The sequence below is a fragment of the Camelina sativa genome, chromosome 4 (genome assembly GCF_000633955.1).
Source record: "Camelina sativa cultivar DH55 chromosome 4, Cs, whole genome shotgun sequence".
Taxonomy (NCBI): Eukaryota; Viridiplantae; Streptophyta; class Magnoliopsida; order Brassicales; family Brassicaceae; genus Camelina; species Camelina sativa.
Genome location: NC_025688.1, coordinates 29,942,727 through 29,958,023, shown reverse-complemented (window position 1 = coordinate 29,958,023; position 15,297 = coordinate 29,942,727). Strand labels below are relative to the sequence as shown.

At 38.4% G+C, this 15,297-nt stretch overlaps 5 protein-coding genes across 7 annotated transcripts in view; 4 read left to right on the top strand and 1 right to left on the bottom strand.

Moving 5' to 3' along the window:
* LOC104783361 (putative indole-3-acetic acid-amido synthetase GH3.9) overlaps nucleotides 1–620 on the top strand; it is a 1,730-nt gene extending 1,110 nt beyond the window's left edge. Inside the window, exon 2 of one of the 3 annotated variants that reach the window (XM_019245135.1) lies at nucleotides 8–620. In XM_019245135.1, the coding sequence (XP_019100680.1) occupies nucleotides 8–595 (588 nt within the window). In that variant the 3' untranslated portion in view covers nucleotides 596–620. The remainder of the gene's footprint in view (nucleotides 1–7) is intronic. The other 2 variants (XM_019245134.1, XM_019245133.1) reach the window with 2 other exon arrangements.
* On the top strand, nucleotides 591–2,745 carry LOC104783362. The gene is made up of 6 exons (XM_010508511.2): nucleotides 591–895; nucleotides 1,228–1,400; nucleotides 1,544–1,599; nucleotides 1,707–1,735; nucleotides 1,833–2,121; nucleotides 2,211–2,745. Exons 1-6 carry the CDS (start codon nucleotides 688–690, stop codon nucleotides 2,566–2,568), a joined length of 1,113 nt encoding a protein of 370 aa, XP_010506813.1. The 5' UTR covers nucleotides 591–687; the 3' UTR covers nucleotides 2,569–2,745.
* On the bottom strand, nucleotides 2,955–4,003 carry LOC104783358 (NADH dehydrogenase [ubiquinone] iron-sulfur protein 5-B). The gene is made up of 2 exons (XM_010508506.2): nucleotides 3,813–4,003; nucleotides 2,955–3,274 (listed from the first exon to the last, which is right to left on the bottom strand). The coding sequence occupies exons 1-2, from the start codon at nucleotides 3,960–3,962 to the stop codon at nucleotides 3,173–3,175; spliced, it is 252 nt and encodes an 83-aa protein (XP_010506808.1). The 5' UTR covers nucleotides 3,963–4,003; the 3' UTR covers nucleotides 2,955–3,172.
* On the top strand, nucleotides 4,297–10,823 carry LOC104783357 (DExH-box ATP-dependent RNA helicase DExH8-like). Its single transcript, XM_019245132.1, is given in 15 exon segments — nucleotides 4,297–4,572; nucleotides 4,575–4,619; nucleotides 5,000–5,177; nucleotides 5,349–5,522; nucleotides 5,697–5,844; nucleotides 5,957–6,265; nucleotides 7,480–7,626; nucleotides 7,699–7,879; nucleotides 8,241–8,518; nucleotides 8,609–8,725; nucleotides 8,803–8,947; nucleotides 9,099–9,367; nucleotides 9,527–9,721; nucleotides 9,788–10,318; nucleotides 10,408–10,823. Coding segments are annotated over 15 exon segments (3,030 nt in total). The 5' UTR covers nucleotides 4,297–4,460; the 3' UTR covers nucleotides 10,609–10,823.
* On the top strand, nucleotides 11,681–12,590 carry LOC104783356 (21 kDa protein-like). The gene has a single exon (XM_010508505.2). The coding sequence runs from the start codon at nucleotides 11,794–11,796 to the stop codon at nucleotides 12,406–12,408; it is 615 nt and encodes a 204-aa protein (XP_010506807.1). The 5' UTR covers nucleotides 11,681–11,793; the 3' UTR covers nucleotides 12,409–12,590.

The window sequence follows — 15,297 nt, the reverse complement described above, 5'->3', positions numbered from 1 at the left end:
CAGCAACCAAAGCATGTACTGTCAGCTACTAGCCGCTCTGATTCAGCGCCACAAAGTGATGCGTTTGGGAGCTGTCTTTGCTTCAGCGTTTCTCCGTGCAATCTCTTATCTTGAGCAGAAATGGAGTGAGCTCTGTGAAGACATCCGCAGTGGTCGTCTGAATCCCATGATCACCGATCCAGGGTGCCAAACCGCAATGTCTAGTCTTTTAACGTCGCCGAATCCAGAGTTAGCTAGCGAGATCGAAGAGATCTGTAGAGGCTCGTCGTGGAAAGGGATTCTGTGTCAGCTCTGGCCTAAAGCAAAGTTCATCGAAGCAGTAGTGACGGGCTCCATGTCTCAATACATACCAGCACTTGAGTTGTTTAGCCAAGGCAAGATTCCATTGGTTTGTCCAATGTATGCTTCCTCTGAGACTTACTTTGGAGTCAACGTGGAACCACTCTCCAAACCATCCGACGTTGTTTTCACTCTCTTGCCTAACATGTGCTACTTCGAGTTTATCCCTCTCGGCAAAAACGGGACACTCTCTTTTGACCTCGACGACGATGAGCAAGAGAGAAGGAGAATGATTTATCAATTGATTTTTGTTTGACATTTTTTTTTTTTTTTTTTTCTNTTTTTTTTTTTTTTCTCTTGAGAACGAGATTTTCGTGGTGGGGGAGGATTTGGGTTACTGGTGGAGCTATGGCCGGAGCTACAGATTTGGGTTGCGGTGATGATCGCAGAATTGGTGACCAATCGGAGGGTGGATGTGGCCCTGGAAAACGCGGGAACGATGAGGATGGTTCTCCAACTCCTGTCGAAGTCTCATGCTCGATTTGCCTCGAATTGGTGCTCGACGATGGTACCAGATCCAAGGCTAAACTCCAATGTGGTCACCTTTTCCATTTGGGTATTTACTTTTCCCCTCCTCCACCTCTCATGCCTAATGATCTGATGAATCCATGGTTGCTTAGCTATTCTTGTTAGGATCTTTTGTTCAATTCTCTCTAAAATGCTTGATTTTGACGATAGATAACCTATTGAATATGAGACACAACATCTATATACAAAGGGATTCCAAAAGTATTTAAAAAGGCTCTCTCCCCTTGCTCTGATTTGTTGATGATCCGGTAATATGATGTCCATATCGAGTTCTGACAATTGTGTTTACTACTTTCATCTCTTCTTAGAGATGTAATTTTGTGTGCTGCTGAATTTTTGCTTGCTACTTTCTTTTTGAAGATTGCATTGGATCGGCTTTTAACATGAAAGGAGCCATGCAATGCCCTAACTGTCGTAATGTCGAAAAGGGTCAATGGTTGTATGCTAATGGCTCTACTCGCCCGCTTCCTGACTTTTCCTTTGAAGATTGGATCCCCGAAGAAGACTTGTATGGTTTAACTTATCCCGAAATGGTATTATAATGCTCACTCCTTTCTGCTCTGCTGCAGTTGTGTTTTCTTTTCGTGTACATGACAACTGTGCTTTATATCATACAATCCATTGTTGATTCTCTCGACTATGTGAGATTGTTTACCCTAAAGTTGTGTGTCTGCAGCAATATCGGGTCCATTGGTGCCCGTTTGGTGAACTCGCTCAAGCAGGTTCTTTCGAGTAAGCCTACACCTTCCCATGATATTTTTTTATGTTACCTCTGTTTGCTATGTTAAGGCAAATATAATGTTAGCTTCATTTGACATTTTTTTTGCTGTGTGTTTCAGGGAACTGGAACCTGCTACCACTACAACATGTAAGTCAGTCAGACGCCGATTGATCTCTCTATATGATCCTTTTCATTATGTCTAGGAAACTGTTGATAATATCAGAAAGCATTTCTCTTTCCTTAGATCATAATGATTTCCATGGACACCACGCCGCTGCTGTCAATCATTCCTATCTTGCTTACGTTGGACCGGGACCGAGAACTAGCGAGAACAACAACAACACTGATGATCATCCCTCCTGGATCAGCCACCCTAACGATCACTTTCACCAGCTTGCTGTTGCTCCCCAGTATCATCATCATCATCATTCCCCATCGTTTTCTCTACCCGGTGCTCATGTCGTTGATGGTGAAAATGACTCTTCAGCAGCACGTGGCATATCTTACCCACACCCATTTCTTTTTAGTCACCGGTCAGTTATTTTGAACTCCATATTGCTCTCAAACCTTTTCGCAGAGTGGTTTTCAATATTTTGTTTTTGGTTGATTTTGGGCAATGTAGGTCTAATCAAAGAACCTCACCCTCACCAGCAATTAACAGTCACCAAGGAAGTAGCAACCAAATGCGCGAACACCTTCACACACAACATCATCATGTTTTTAATCATCCGAGGCAACATCATGCCAATGGTCCTACTCTCGCATCGCCTCTCATCTCTGTGTCAAGAAGGGGGGGATTACCAGCACCACCGCCACCGATGCAGGATCAGAACGTTGGATTCTTTGTTTATCCACCACCAGGGGGACACCTTGAACCAGAAACCGATCAATTTCATGGTTGGGAGAGAGATTGGTTTCCACATTTCCCTGTCCCTTCGAATCACCGCGCAATCTCTAGCTTATGGCCGAGACACTACTGAGATCAGAAGTTGTGTGTCTGAAATCTGAAGTCGCCTGGAAGAATTCTATCAGGCTTATGAACAATGTATAAAAGAAAACTGGGGACTTGTTTGATGGATCAAAACTTGTTTATGATGTAACTATAACTGGTTTCCAATGTACATTGTGAGCTTTCCAAGAATCGTTGTTGTTACTAATTAATTACACACAGGAAGAATCTTGCCAAAATTCAGGAAGATAAGCTAACCCTAGTTCCTGGTTGGATGGAGGCAAGCTGAAGAAGGTTCCACATAATTCAAGGTGAAAAGAATATACGTCTTTAAGGGAGGGAGGTGTGTTGCAGCAACTCAGACACAGTTGTTGAGAATATTAATTTCAAAAGAAAGCAGAACATTATTGGACAAACTGAAAAACAATCAAAGCGATCTGAGATTTTGTTTGGAACAAAGATACAAAATCTTCCATGAACCTTTTAACATCACTGGATAAGTAGCAAACTGAAAAACAGTAAGGAAAGCGTTTTGAGGTTCTTCTGCATTGAACAAGATACAAATCTTCCCATGAACCTTATTAATTCTTCTCCGGGAATCGAATGAAAAAGCAAATATGGATGAGGATTGTAGACTAGTGATGGGTGTGAGTCCCATCCCCGGCATCTTCACCTTTCCTGGAAGCTGCTCTTAGTTTACGCTGCTCCTCCTTGTATATCCTGTTCCTTCTTTGAAACTGCAACAGGTGCATCATAATAAGACATTATGAACCACCCACCTACTAGTTAAAAATAAGCTCACTGCATATTCATACCTAAGTAAAGGAAGCAGCACTATTTTCAGTAGTAGCAACAGTGTTGCTTATTACAGAAACAGTAGCATCAAAAGAGAAGAGATTCGCCTTTTTAATTCGAGAAATAACTAATCTATATACAGACAGAGTAGATTTAAACGAAGAAGAAGACAAGCAGCAGAGGATTCTGATGAGAATCGTAATCTAGAGGCTAGTTTGTTACTTACACATAATAACTCGGAGTTCAGTTCGTAAATTACAGAACAAGAGGAAACAATCCATATGTCAATGAATTAGTAGAATATAGGCATTAAGGAAGCCATGACGAATTTGCAGACACCGATGCATCTAAAATTCAAACGAAAGCAACTCGTTTTCCGAAATGATGGTCGACCTGATCTAGGATTTGCCAACCATGGGATCTAGACATAAGTATGAATCAGACTGATCTAGAAACGGAGAAAAAGGAATCGCGGGGTACCTCTTTGGAATGGTGGAGACACTCGAGGTAATCTTCACGGAGAAGAGTACAATCTTTGGGCTCTCTGCAATGAGACATACATTCACTGAAATCCATCCAGAAATCGTAGCATCTCCCTTTGTTTCCTGTGATTCCCCATCCCGACGCCATTTTTGTCCCTCCCAATTTTCCTCCAGTCCAGAAAGAAATGTTTTCGTCAAACTTCAACGAAAACGCTTCGGTTCGGGTCACCCGATCCATCCATCCCCTTAATGGACTTTCAGTTAGTGGGCTATTATTGAGCGGCCCAGTTCAATTTTAATCTTTTTTTTTTTTCATTGGCGGCACTTTCTTTTGCCCATGTTTATACGCCCCTTCCCTTAGTGGGGCCCAGATGATTCGCGGCAAACTCTCCAGTGTGCGTGAAAGCACCATACACCCGCATACGTTTGACTAGTCAGACCTATACTCAACGAATCAGAATTGAGAGATCAATGCTCGTCGCATCGCTCCCACAAAAAAAAAAAACCCACTAAAAGCGTCGAGACTCGAGAGACGGAGGTGATTGACAGTACTAGTAGTAGTCATACCAGAGAGACTAGCCTCTGCTGCCCAGCCTACACTATAGAGAGAGAGAGAGAGAGCAGTCGAGTTTTCCGTACGACAACAATGGCGGTTTCTTCACCGACTTCGTCTTCTTCATCTTCGGAATCCTTGCCTCTGCCTTCCTCTAACTTCGCCTCGCTTCCGATTATGGCGATGAAGAAGAGAATCGTCGAGAAAACCTCGAGAATCGCGTCACTCTCATCGTCGGCGACCCCGGATGCGGTACGTGCCTCCGTTTCTTTGTTTCTCTTATTCTTCTTCTTCTCTTTATACTCTCTTCTGTTCCCTTGATCGCTCGGAGACGAGTTTCTCTATCTGCGTTTCTCTTGGTCTATAGAAATACTCTGTGTGCTCTTAGGGTTTCTATTTCTTTCTTTTCTTTCTCCTCGTAGGGTTTTTACACACAAGATTTTGAATGTTTTGGTTGTTCATTTGATTCGTTTCTCTCTTACGTATAAAATCGGAATTAGTAACAAAACTAGGGCCATATATTAGCTTCCCTGCGCCTTTAAACTTGTAAACTAACTGGATTGGTTACTAACTGGATTTCCTATTCATTTTATCCTTAGTGTGGTTGGTTACTTTGTCCTTGTTTGTTTCAGGGAAGAGTTCACAAGTTCCACAGTTCCTTCTGGAAGCAAACATGGCTCCCATTTTGTGTACACAGCCACGGAGGTTTGCGGTTGTAGCTGTTGCTAAGATGGTTGCTAAATCTCGCAACTCTGATTTAGGTGGAGAAATTGGTTACCACATTGGCCATTCTAAGATTTTGACCCAAGGGTAACTATCTCATTTTCTTCATCTTCTACGTACCCATATTATACAATACAACAGTGCCTCCTTTTATGTTTCTTCTATAGTTTTCGGGATATCTGATGATATTTGGTTTTTTTTTCTTCCTTTATTGATGACTTTTATGCAATTATTCTCTTCTTGTTGCATGCACTGCAGGTCCAAAATTCTCTTCAAAACTGCTGGAGTTCTGTTGGATGAAATGCTAGGCAAAGGGTTGAATGCACTCAAGTACAAGGTTATCATTCTTGATGAAGTCCATGAAAGATCTGTGGAGTCCGATCTTGTTCTTGTCTGTGTTAAGCAGTTTCTCATGAAGAACAACGACCTCAGGTTGTAATCCTTTTTCCTTAACATTATGTACTTCTTTTACTGGTTTTTTAAACTGTTCCACGTGCTTGTCTTTGCTGATAGAAGATTAGTCAGTTTTATACTATTCCGATTCAACAGTGTTATTTACCTACAACGTTCGTTTTGAGAGGTCCCGGTGATGTGATCTTTTTACAGGGTGGTCTTGATGTCTGCAACTGCTGATATAACGAGGTACAGAGACTACTTTAAAGAACTTGGCAGGGGTGAACGCGTTGAAGTAGTTGCTATTCCTAGCCCTGACCAAAGAAAAATCTTCCAGAGAAGAGTATTATATCTTGAGCAGGTTATGTCTTTTGAGATTTGTTGCTCTTTATGACACTATCTAATTAATTTCTTCTTCTTTTTGACCGCAAGTCTTTCTAAGCTAATTGATTGTGACACTGTTCGTGTAGCAGGTTGCAGGATTGCTTGGTGTGAGTACTGATTTGTCAGCTTACTGTCCTGGTCCAAGTCCTTCTTCAGCTGATACTGAGATCAAACCTGAACTGCAGAATCTTATTCATGATCTCATCTTATATATCCATGAAAAGGAACCAGACATTGAGAAGAGTATTTTGGTTTTCCTTCCAACATACTACTCACTTGAGCAGCAATGGTATCAATTGCAACCGTTTCACGCATCTTTTGAGGTTCACATATTGCACCGAAGCATTGACACCGAGAAAGCCTTGGCGGCTATGAAGATATGCAGATCCCGACGCAAGGTTTCTCTTTTAACTTTCCATGTTTCTTCTTCCTTGAGTGATGTGCATTATTTTTGTGTCCCAATGGTGAGAGGAACCCAACTGAAATCTAAATAACTAGAGCATATATGTTTACAAGTGTAGGGTGTTGAATTGCTTGTGTGTTCAGACATCTTTTTGTTGAGCATACGGGTTAATTGCGCCCGCTGGTGTATTTTTCAGTAGTTGATGAGATGATAAAATTGTACCTTCCATCTCAGCTTCCCTAAATTAGACTAGAGGACTTATCATATTATTGTGGAGACATCAAACTCGTAATGATGCAATGAGTTGCAACTATCATTTTGTGACTTCATTGATTTCATAGTTATATAAACTTTCCAAATTACTGTTCTCAGGTAATATTGGCTACAAATATTGCGGAATCTTCGGTAACAATACCCNCTTTTGAGATTTGTTGCTCTTTATGACACTATCTAATTAATTTCTTCTTCTTTTTGACCGCAAGTCTTTCTAAGCTAATTGATTGTGACACTGTTCGTGTAGCAGGTTGCAGGATTGCTTGGTGTGAGTACTGATTTGTCAGCTTACTGTCCTGGTCCAAGTCCTTCTTCAGCTGATACTGAAATCAAACCTGAACTGCAGAATCTTATTCATGATCTCATCTTATATATCCATGAAAAGGAACCAGACATTGAGAAGAGTATTTTGGTTTTCCTTCCAACATACTACTCACTTGAGCAGCAATGGTATCAATTGCAACCGTTTCACGCATCTTTTGAGGTTCACATATTGCACCGAAGCATTGACACCGAGAAAGCCTTGGCGGCTATGAAGATATGCAGATCCCGACGCAAGGTTTCTCTTTTAACTTTCCATGTTTCTTCTTCCTTGAGTGATGTGCATTATTTTTGTGTCCCAATGGTGAGAGGAACCCAACTGAAATCTAAATAACTAGAGCATATATGTTTACAAGTGTAGGGTGTTGAATTGCTTGTGTGTTCAGACATCTTTTTGTTGAGCATACGGGTTAATTGCGCCCGCTGGTGTATTTTTCAGTAGTTGATGAGATGATAAAATTGTACCTTCCATCTCAGCTTCCCTAAATTAGACTAGAGGACTTATCATATTATTGTGGAGACATCAAACTCGTAATGATGCAATGAGTTGCAACTATCATTTTGTGACTTCATTGATTTCATAGTTATATAAACTTTCCAAATTACTGTTCTCAGGTAATATTGGCTACAAATATTGCGGAATCTTCGGTAACAATACCCAAAGTAGCGTATGTCATTGACTCGTGCCGGTCTCTGCAAGTGTTCTGGGATGGACTCAGAAAAAGAGACGCAGTTCAGCTTGTTTGGGTTTCTAGATCTCAGGTATTGCTGTAATTCACCATTTATGGAACAAAAATGGATGTCCTAACTTTTGTTTCTTTTGTGAAGTTATAGGCTGAGCAACGTAGAGGGAGGACAGGTCGAACATGTGATGGTGAAGTGTATCGCCTGGTGCCGAGTGCGTTTTTTAACAAGCTTGAAGAACATGAGCCCCCAGCTATTCTTAAGCTGTCATTGAGACAACAAGTTCTCCATATTTGCTGCACAGAATCCAGAGCCATTAATGACGCAAATGGTAATATTGTTAGAATTGTTTAGACAATGCTTGACTTCTTTTTAAATAGACGATGTCAAACTTGGGTTAGCTAATAAGGATAGTCAGGTTAGCTAGGTCTTATGCTACTGCAGAAGTACCTATCACATAAGTTCCTATTATATGTTCATGTCTGGTGTACTCTGTAGATATGGTTAACAATGAGGTACCTTAGATGAAGCTAATGGTGGGAATATTCATTTCGTTATTCGTAAAGAGTGAGTGCATGTTTGCTTTAGAAATACAAGAGATAGAATCTAAAAGATAGTATCCAAAATGTTTTTGCGTCTGGCTAATCAGACTCCGTCAGTTGAATTGAGTGTAATTCTTTTCTATATCTTAGCGTTGCTGGCAAAAGCTATGGATCCACCAGAGCCAGATGTCATTGATGATGCATTAAGTATGCTATTAAGCATACGAGCATTACAGAAATCGCATAGGGGTCGTTACGAGCCCACATTTTATGGACGGTTGCTTGCTAGCTTCCCATTGTCCTTTGATGCATCTATTCTGGTCGTCAAGTTTGGTGAAATGGGAATGCTAAGAGAAGGGATTCTGTTGGGTGTCCTGATGGATACCCAACCGCTTCCTATCAGTCATCCTTTTGGAGATGATTCACTGGTATGTCCTATTGGTGGATTTATCTGCAGTTCTGCACGTCTTTTAGATCATGATATTCATCATCTACTACCCCTATGTCTTCTTTTACAGTTTCTAGAGTATGTTGATCACTATTTTGGTGGTAGCAAGACCATTTCTGGTGGGCGGAGGGAGGTGGTACTCATGGCAAACTTTTGTGCTTTTCAGTTTTGGCAGCGTGTCTTTAAGGTAAAATAGTTTTGCCATATTCCCAAGGATACCAGCTTCTATTCTTGATGATCTTACCAATGTTTCTCTCCTTGAAGGACAAGCATCGTCTTGAAAACTTGAAACAACTTCTGTCAAAAGAGAAAGACAAAGATCCCAAGTTGAAGTTTTCTGAGATGGAACAAGAATGGTGTGATCTCCACAATATTATCCCGTCATCTTTCCATCATGTATCTGAGATGTGTAAGTTCGTGGCACTTCTTCTATTCTTTTTTATGGCTTTCCCATTTTACTCATGAAAAACAATTTTAGAGACACTTAAACATGCTAATAGCCTGTTTTTAGTCTCTTCCTTTTCTTCTAACCTTTAACTAAAATTTTGCCTGTTTTACAGATGAAGATACACTTGGCTCATTTCATCGTTTCAGACCTCAATTCATCAGTTCTTCTGATTCTCTAAAAACCTATTACAATCCAAATGAATTTGATCACACATGCTATATTGAGTGCCAACCCAGTGAAGATATATATCTACACTCTGAGGAGGAAAATAACAATCAATCACCTCCTGAAGTAAGAAAATGTGTATCGGTGCCGTTTGTTCCTCCTAACGCATTCCAAGCTAATGCTATTGCAAAAACCATGGCCAGCATAATCAAAGAGGTATTCATTTGCCAACCTTGTCTCGTGTATTTACTATTGGCGTACATGCTTTTCAATCTTCTCATTGTGTTCAATTTTTCAATAATAAGAGTGCGAGAGCTGGAAACAATGTTTCTTCTTTACAGCATATTGATGTTTTACTGTTTCCATTTGCCATAGATAAGAACTCAGGGCACACCATCTGAATCTGATAATGACCATGGAGCAATCGAACCTGAGGATTACATTGAGAATGGAGAGGCCCCAGTCTGTGTATATTTCCTGAATGGATTTTGCAACCGTGGTGACCAGTGCACGTTCAGTCATACTCTTCAGTCAACAAGACCAGCCTGCAAATTTTTCGCGTCATTGCAGGTGCATTACGTTACCATTCTAGTTGGGGTTATCTTTAGTGTCTATGCTAATTTTTCGGTTTTGCAGGGGTGTCGATATGGAGAATCGTGTTTGTATTCACATGTCATGCAAAGACGGACAAAATCATACTCTCCCCCTCCCCAATGCCTTCCGGAAGGAGATGACTCTTCCAGATCGCCTCTGCTGGATTTGTTTCCAACTTCTGAGGGATGTATCCTTGTGTTTGATGACTCTGACATGCATTTCACATCAAGTATAGCCAATAGGTATCCGTCCTGGAAGATACTCTCCACATCATCTTCATCAGAGACGCTGTTTTGTGATTCATCACTTGCAGACGCAAGAATCTTCTGGGGTCTGAATCATCCCTACCAGACCATCATCTCAAAAGCAGGAGGGGAGAACCCAATCCCGTGGAAGGAAGTGAAATGCGTGCTGTGGTTCCTTAATCCAGAAAGCTACGCTGAAACTCCTGAGAGACAGAAAACTATTCTGCAGAATTTCTTCGAGTACATGGCGATCAGAATACTTGGTGATAATCTTTACGAAATCCGAGTAATTCTCACAATGAACAACGTCAGATTCTCACTCTTACAGGTAAAAAGAAAAGTCTTGTTACATCAGCACTTTGATTGTGTATTTATCTACTCCATTCATGTTGTTTTGTGCATTTTTTGTTTTTGAAGGTGGAGAAAGTAGCCAGAGACAGCTTCTTCTTCCTTGGAGAGTCTTTCCCACATAACTCAATAATCTTTGGTGAATTGCCAGACACATTAACCATCCAGAAGCCTATGCTAGTCTCCAGACCAACCTCTTATGTCTTTGATCTCCATCCCCCTACTAACACCCAGTTTGGTGTCTGCACCTCTCTTATTCACAACAAATGATATCTTAGGTTAAAAAGGAAGAAGAAACAAAAAAAAAAACTCTACCTTTGGTCTCTGTCTATATAGTCATCATAGGTTTTAATCGCCTTTTTTCTATCCTAGATGTCCTCTAGTCTCATCACGAACGCGATGATGTGAATGGCCATAACCATGTTTAGACCTTTCAATTCTTGTGATAGGTACTAATTAACGATCTCTACTATTCTATTTCTATCTGTAGTCATATTGGCTTTTATTTGAACCAGACTCATAACTAACCCTGATGATGTTTTTTTATACCAGAAGTAACGCACGTAAAAAAAATGTGGTTAGGTCGTGAATTTGGGTTAACATCACTGGCCTCATTCGTTTTTAATGCAAACACACATCATAATAATAAATGCGAATTAACCGGTTTAGATTACGATATTGGAACCGGTCCTTTTTCCTTGGTATTGAATGAAATGATTTAGACCCCCCAGGTACGCTATTATTGTAAAAATGTAATCCATGTCTCCACGTTCCAATAATATCTTGTAAAATTTTCCTCTTGCTTAAAGAAAAACAATAATCAAATTCATAAACATTAAATGATTAGGGGATCAAAATTAAGCTTAAAGAATTACCAAGTCCAAGTGACTTTTGATACTCTCTTTTTTTTTTTAACTTTCATTATTGCTTCTCACCTTTATCTTGCTTCCTCGGCAACCCTCTTTTGGTTAGCACCTCGTATATTCAACCATCACAGTTTAGAAAATAAACTATTATTCATGCTAGGTCCTCTTTATTGTTTTACGAAACAGTATCGAAATTTATACTCCCATAAATAATTTTGTTACACATGCATGTATCTAGTTGTTTTTAGGGAGGTAGTGGTAGTTTTTACACCTTCACTAAAAATAGTAAAAGAAAGAAAAAACAGAATTCAAAACAAACACCATAGCAATAGCATAGATGGCTAATTAAATCCATCGATATAACGCTTAACCGTTTGTAATGATTACTACAAGAGAACGAACCGCCTGATATACTACTACTCATAAACTTAATTTTCACGTCCTAAATTAAAAAGGTTAAATGTTAATCACATAGGCTCCTTAGTCTTCGTGTGTATATATAAGATCTCTCTATCTCTCTCTCCCTCTGTATCTACTAAAACATCGTCCCAATTTCATAAAAAGTAGCGTTTGGATCGAAATTAAGAAGATGACTTCTTCATCTATCTCATTTACTCTTCTTCTTATTCTTCTTCTTGTTATTGCAGTAAGCCCAAATTCGTCGTTAGCCTCCGGTACTAGGAACAACACAGAGGACAGCGTAACGCGGTACAGCACATACGTAAGAAACGCGTGCAGCGTAACGCAGTACCAGCAGCTCTGCGTCCGAACGCTATGGCCGTTTGCAATCGTGGCGAGAAACAAGACGAGCAAGTGGACGCGAGCTAGCGTTGCGGTGACGATAACTGACACGAAACGGATCTTGAGAATCCTGCTGAAAACGCGGGGTTCAGCGGCGGACGAACGCGAGAGGATCGCGCTGTCGGACTGCCGTGAGCTTTTCGTGGACTCATTGGACAATCTGTACAAATCACTCGCCGTTCTCCGGACGCTGAACGCCGACGAGTTTCAGCGGCAGATGAGCGATCTCGCCACGTGGCTGAGCGCAGCGCTCACGGATGAAGACACGTGTCTCGATGGGTTTGAAGAGACGTCGAGTAGATCATGGACGGTCAGGATGGTTCGGAGGAAAGCTACCAAGTGTATGCAATTATGCAGCAACGCGCTCGCTCTACTCAACAAGCTTTCTTACGATGGCTTGTAATCTACTCCTCTATTAATTACTTAATTATTTCATTACAACTTTATACAACAAATCATACAAACATATTGTGATTATATATATATAACATGATTCACACAAATTATCATGAATTTATGATTTCATAATAGTTAATTGAATTTCCATTTGGCCTCGGTTTATATTATTTATTACTCTTCTGCAAATGTCTCTTCTTCTTCTTCTTCTTCTTTTTTTTTTTTTTTATAAAAATTGTATCGAACTAGTTTTTGTTGTTGTTGTCAGTCCGTAAGTTTGGTGACAAGTATGATAAAAGAAGATTTCAGGAACATTATATTTAATGCTTTGTTATTTATTTATTGCACAAGTTTATTTTCTTCATTCCACAACCACAATAAATAATAGTAAGGATACGAATGTATATATATTCATTACATTTGTTTTTTTTCCCTTTTATAAAAATCATTGAGAAATAGCATTTGGAAATTTTTATTTTAGCAGTGTTCAATAAATTTGAGGAATACTACTACTACTATTGTAATAGAATAAGAATGTGAACATCACAAAAAATTTCAATTATTGAGGCGAATAAAAACTCTACTGTCTAACGTTAATCAATATGGGCTTATATAAGCCCAAATGTAAAATTAACGGGTTTTNTTTGTTTTTTTTTTTTAATAAAAATCATTGATAAATACAATTTGGGAATTTTATTTTAGCATTGTTCAATAGATTTGTGGAATACTACTACTATTATAATAGAATAAGAATGTGAACATCATAAAAATTTCAATTATTGAGGCGAATAAAAACTCTACCGTCTACGTTAATAAATAAATAAAGGCTTATAAAGCCCAAATATTAATTTAACGGGTTTTGATAGTTTATAATACGTAGGCCTACATTTAGCCCAAGATGCGTTCAACGAATTTATCAAATTATATATCAATCATGTAATTAAAGCCCGAGATGGTTCTGAAAATAATGTTAAAATTATTTTTTAGAAACGAGAGAAAGGACGACAAAACACTGAAACCGGCAAGTAGATGTCTCCTTCGTATGTACTGTATTACAAATTGATGATTACCGGATGTTTTTTTTTCTAAATGATGATTACATAGATATGTGTTGGGTAATGATTGCAGTAGAAATGTACGTGAGTCGTGTGACCAAAAAATAGTACTAGTATAATTAATACTAGTTGTTGGGATTCTTAACTTATTAGGGGATGCAATTGCAATGCAAGTGAGTTCAATGAAAGCGTATTCAAGAATAATAATTAAGACGTACATTGCACATAATAATAAGAAATGCTAAGAAATTGTCAGCTAACTAAAAGTCTAAAACTAAAACTAAAGCAAAAAATAATACTAATATATAAGTAAACGTTGTTGGCTCGATCGAAAAGGGGGAGTGCAGAAAACGTGGGAAATAATAGATGTACATGTGGCGTTACCTGACTCAACGTTGCTTCATGACCAAGTAGTTTAGTGCCCCCCCCCCCCTTCCCTGACGTGCGTGCGACCCTCCTCCTCTCTCTCTCTCGTCGTCGTCGTGGTCACTTTCGTCATTTCCGTTGTTGTTTTTTCCTGTCTCACTTTTCTCCCTTCTTTTGGGTTTATTAGATAACTTTAAACTATCTAAAAGTAAATAATGGAACTATAGATTCGTCTTTTTTTGTAAAAACAATTTAGGGTTTAGCGGAGTATTAGACTATATTACTCATATATAAAATGGAAATTATGTTCTCTTTAATACCAAAAAAAAACACAACATTATTTTTTTTATTTACTCCAGTTATTGTAGCATTTCCCATTACATTATGTTTTTGCATATATTCAAATGCGAGTCCACATATTTAAGTAATACAGTGTTCGTTACTGAATGTTTTTTGCTCTCTTTTCTACAAAATAAAATAAAATAAAATATATGTTTGTCTTCTTCCATATAACTACAACAAGTTTCAGTCCAGAGATGCATGATGATCAAATTGTCAAATATGCTTGTTTATAAAAACTGTCAATAAACGTTTTAGTACGAGAATATTTCATAAATGTTAAATGTGTATATTGCTTCTGTTAGGTGAATAATAGTGTATAACTAATGGTGGCAAACAAAAAAAAACCAAGAAGAAAAATAAATAAATAAATAAAGAACGTTGAAATCACTCAAAGTTGTCATCAAATTTGGCTTTGGGTGAGACAAATTAGGCGCGCTTATTGATTTTCTTAGACTATACTACTGCTTTATTATTATTAACTCTATAATACTTAACTCATAGACTCAAATAATAATAATAGTATCTCGTTACATATTTTTTTATGTGTTAGTATTGTCTACAGTTTCCAATTCATAAACTTAATTCATTTGTTCTTAATGACAATGAATACAAAAAATTATATACTACTAGTAATTAATTTATGCAAAAAGTCTATATATATATATAAACAAATGCAAAGAAAAAAGCGAGTAGTTGCCCAAAAAAAAAAAAAAAAATCAAAAGTTATTTAATTAAATTCATTGATTCACAACAAGTAATAAATACATAAGCCGAAGTTAACTGTTTAAACGTGGGACTATTTTGAAACAAATCATTAAATTTTGTAGTAAAAGACAACAATTATTTATTTTATTTTTTTTAAAAGGAAAAGAAAAACTGTAATTGGTCAAAGAAAAGAGAATAAATCAGTGTCCGTTTTTTGGAAGAATCCGTTTTACTTTTCAAATCTGTAAAAAACGCCTTCCCTTAAAGAGAGAGAGAGAGAAGAAAGCCAAAGGGAAGGAGGGGCATTTAGCCGTAATTAACTGTGAAGAAGGAGGGCTAATTACTAAAACATCTCTTTCTACTTAAATACATAAATATCCCTCAAACACTCTCTCCCGTCTAAAATTAAAAAAAAAAAAAAAAAAAAA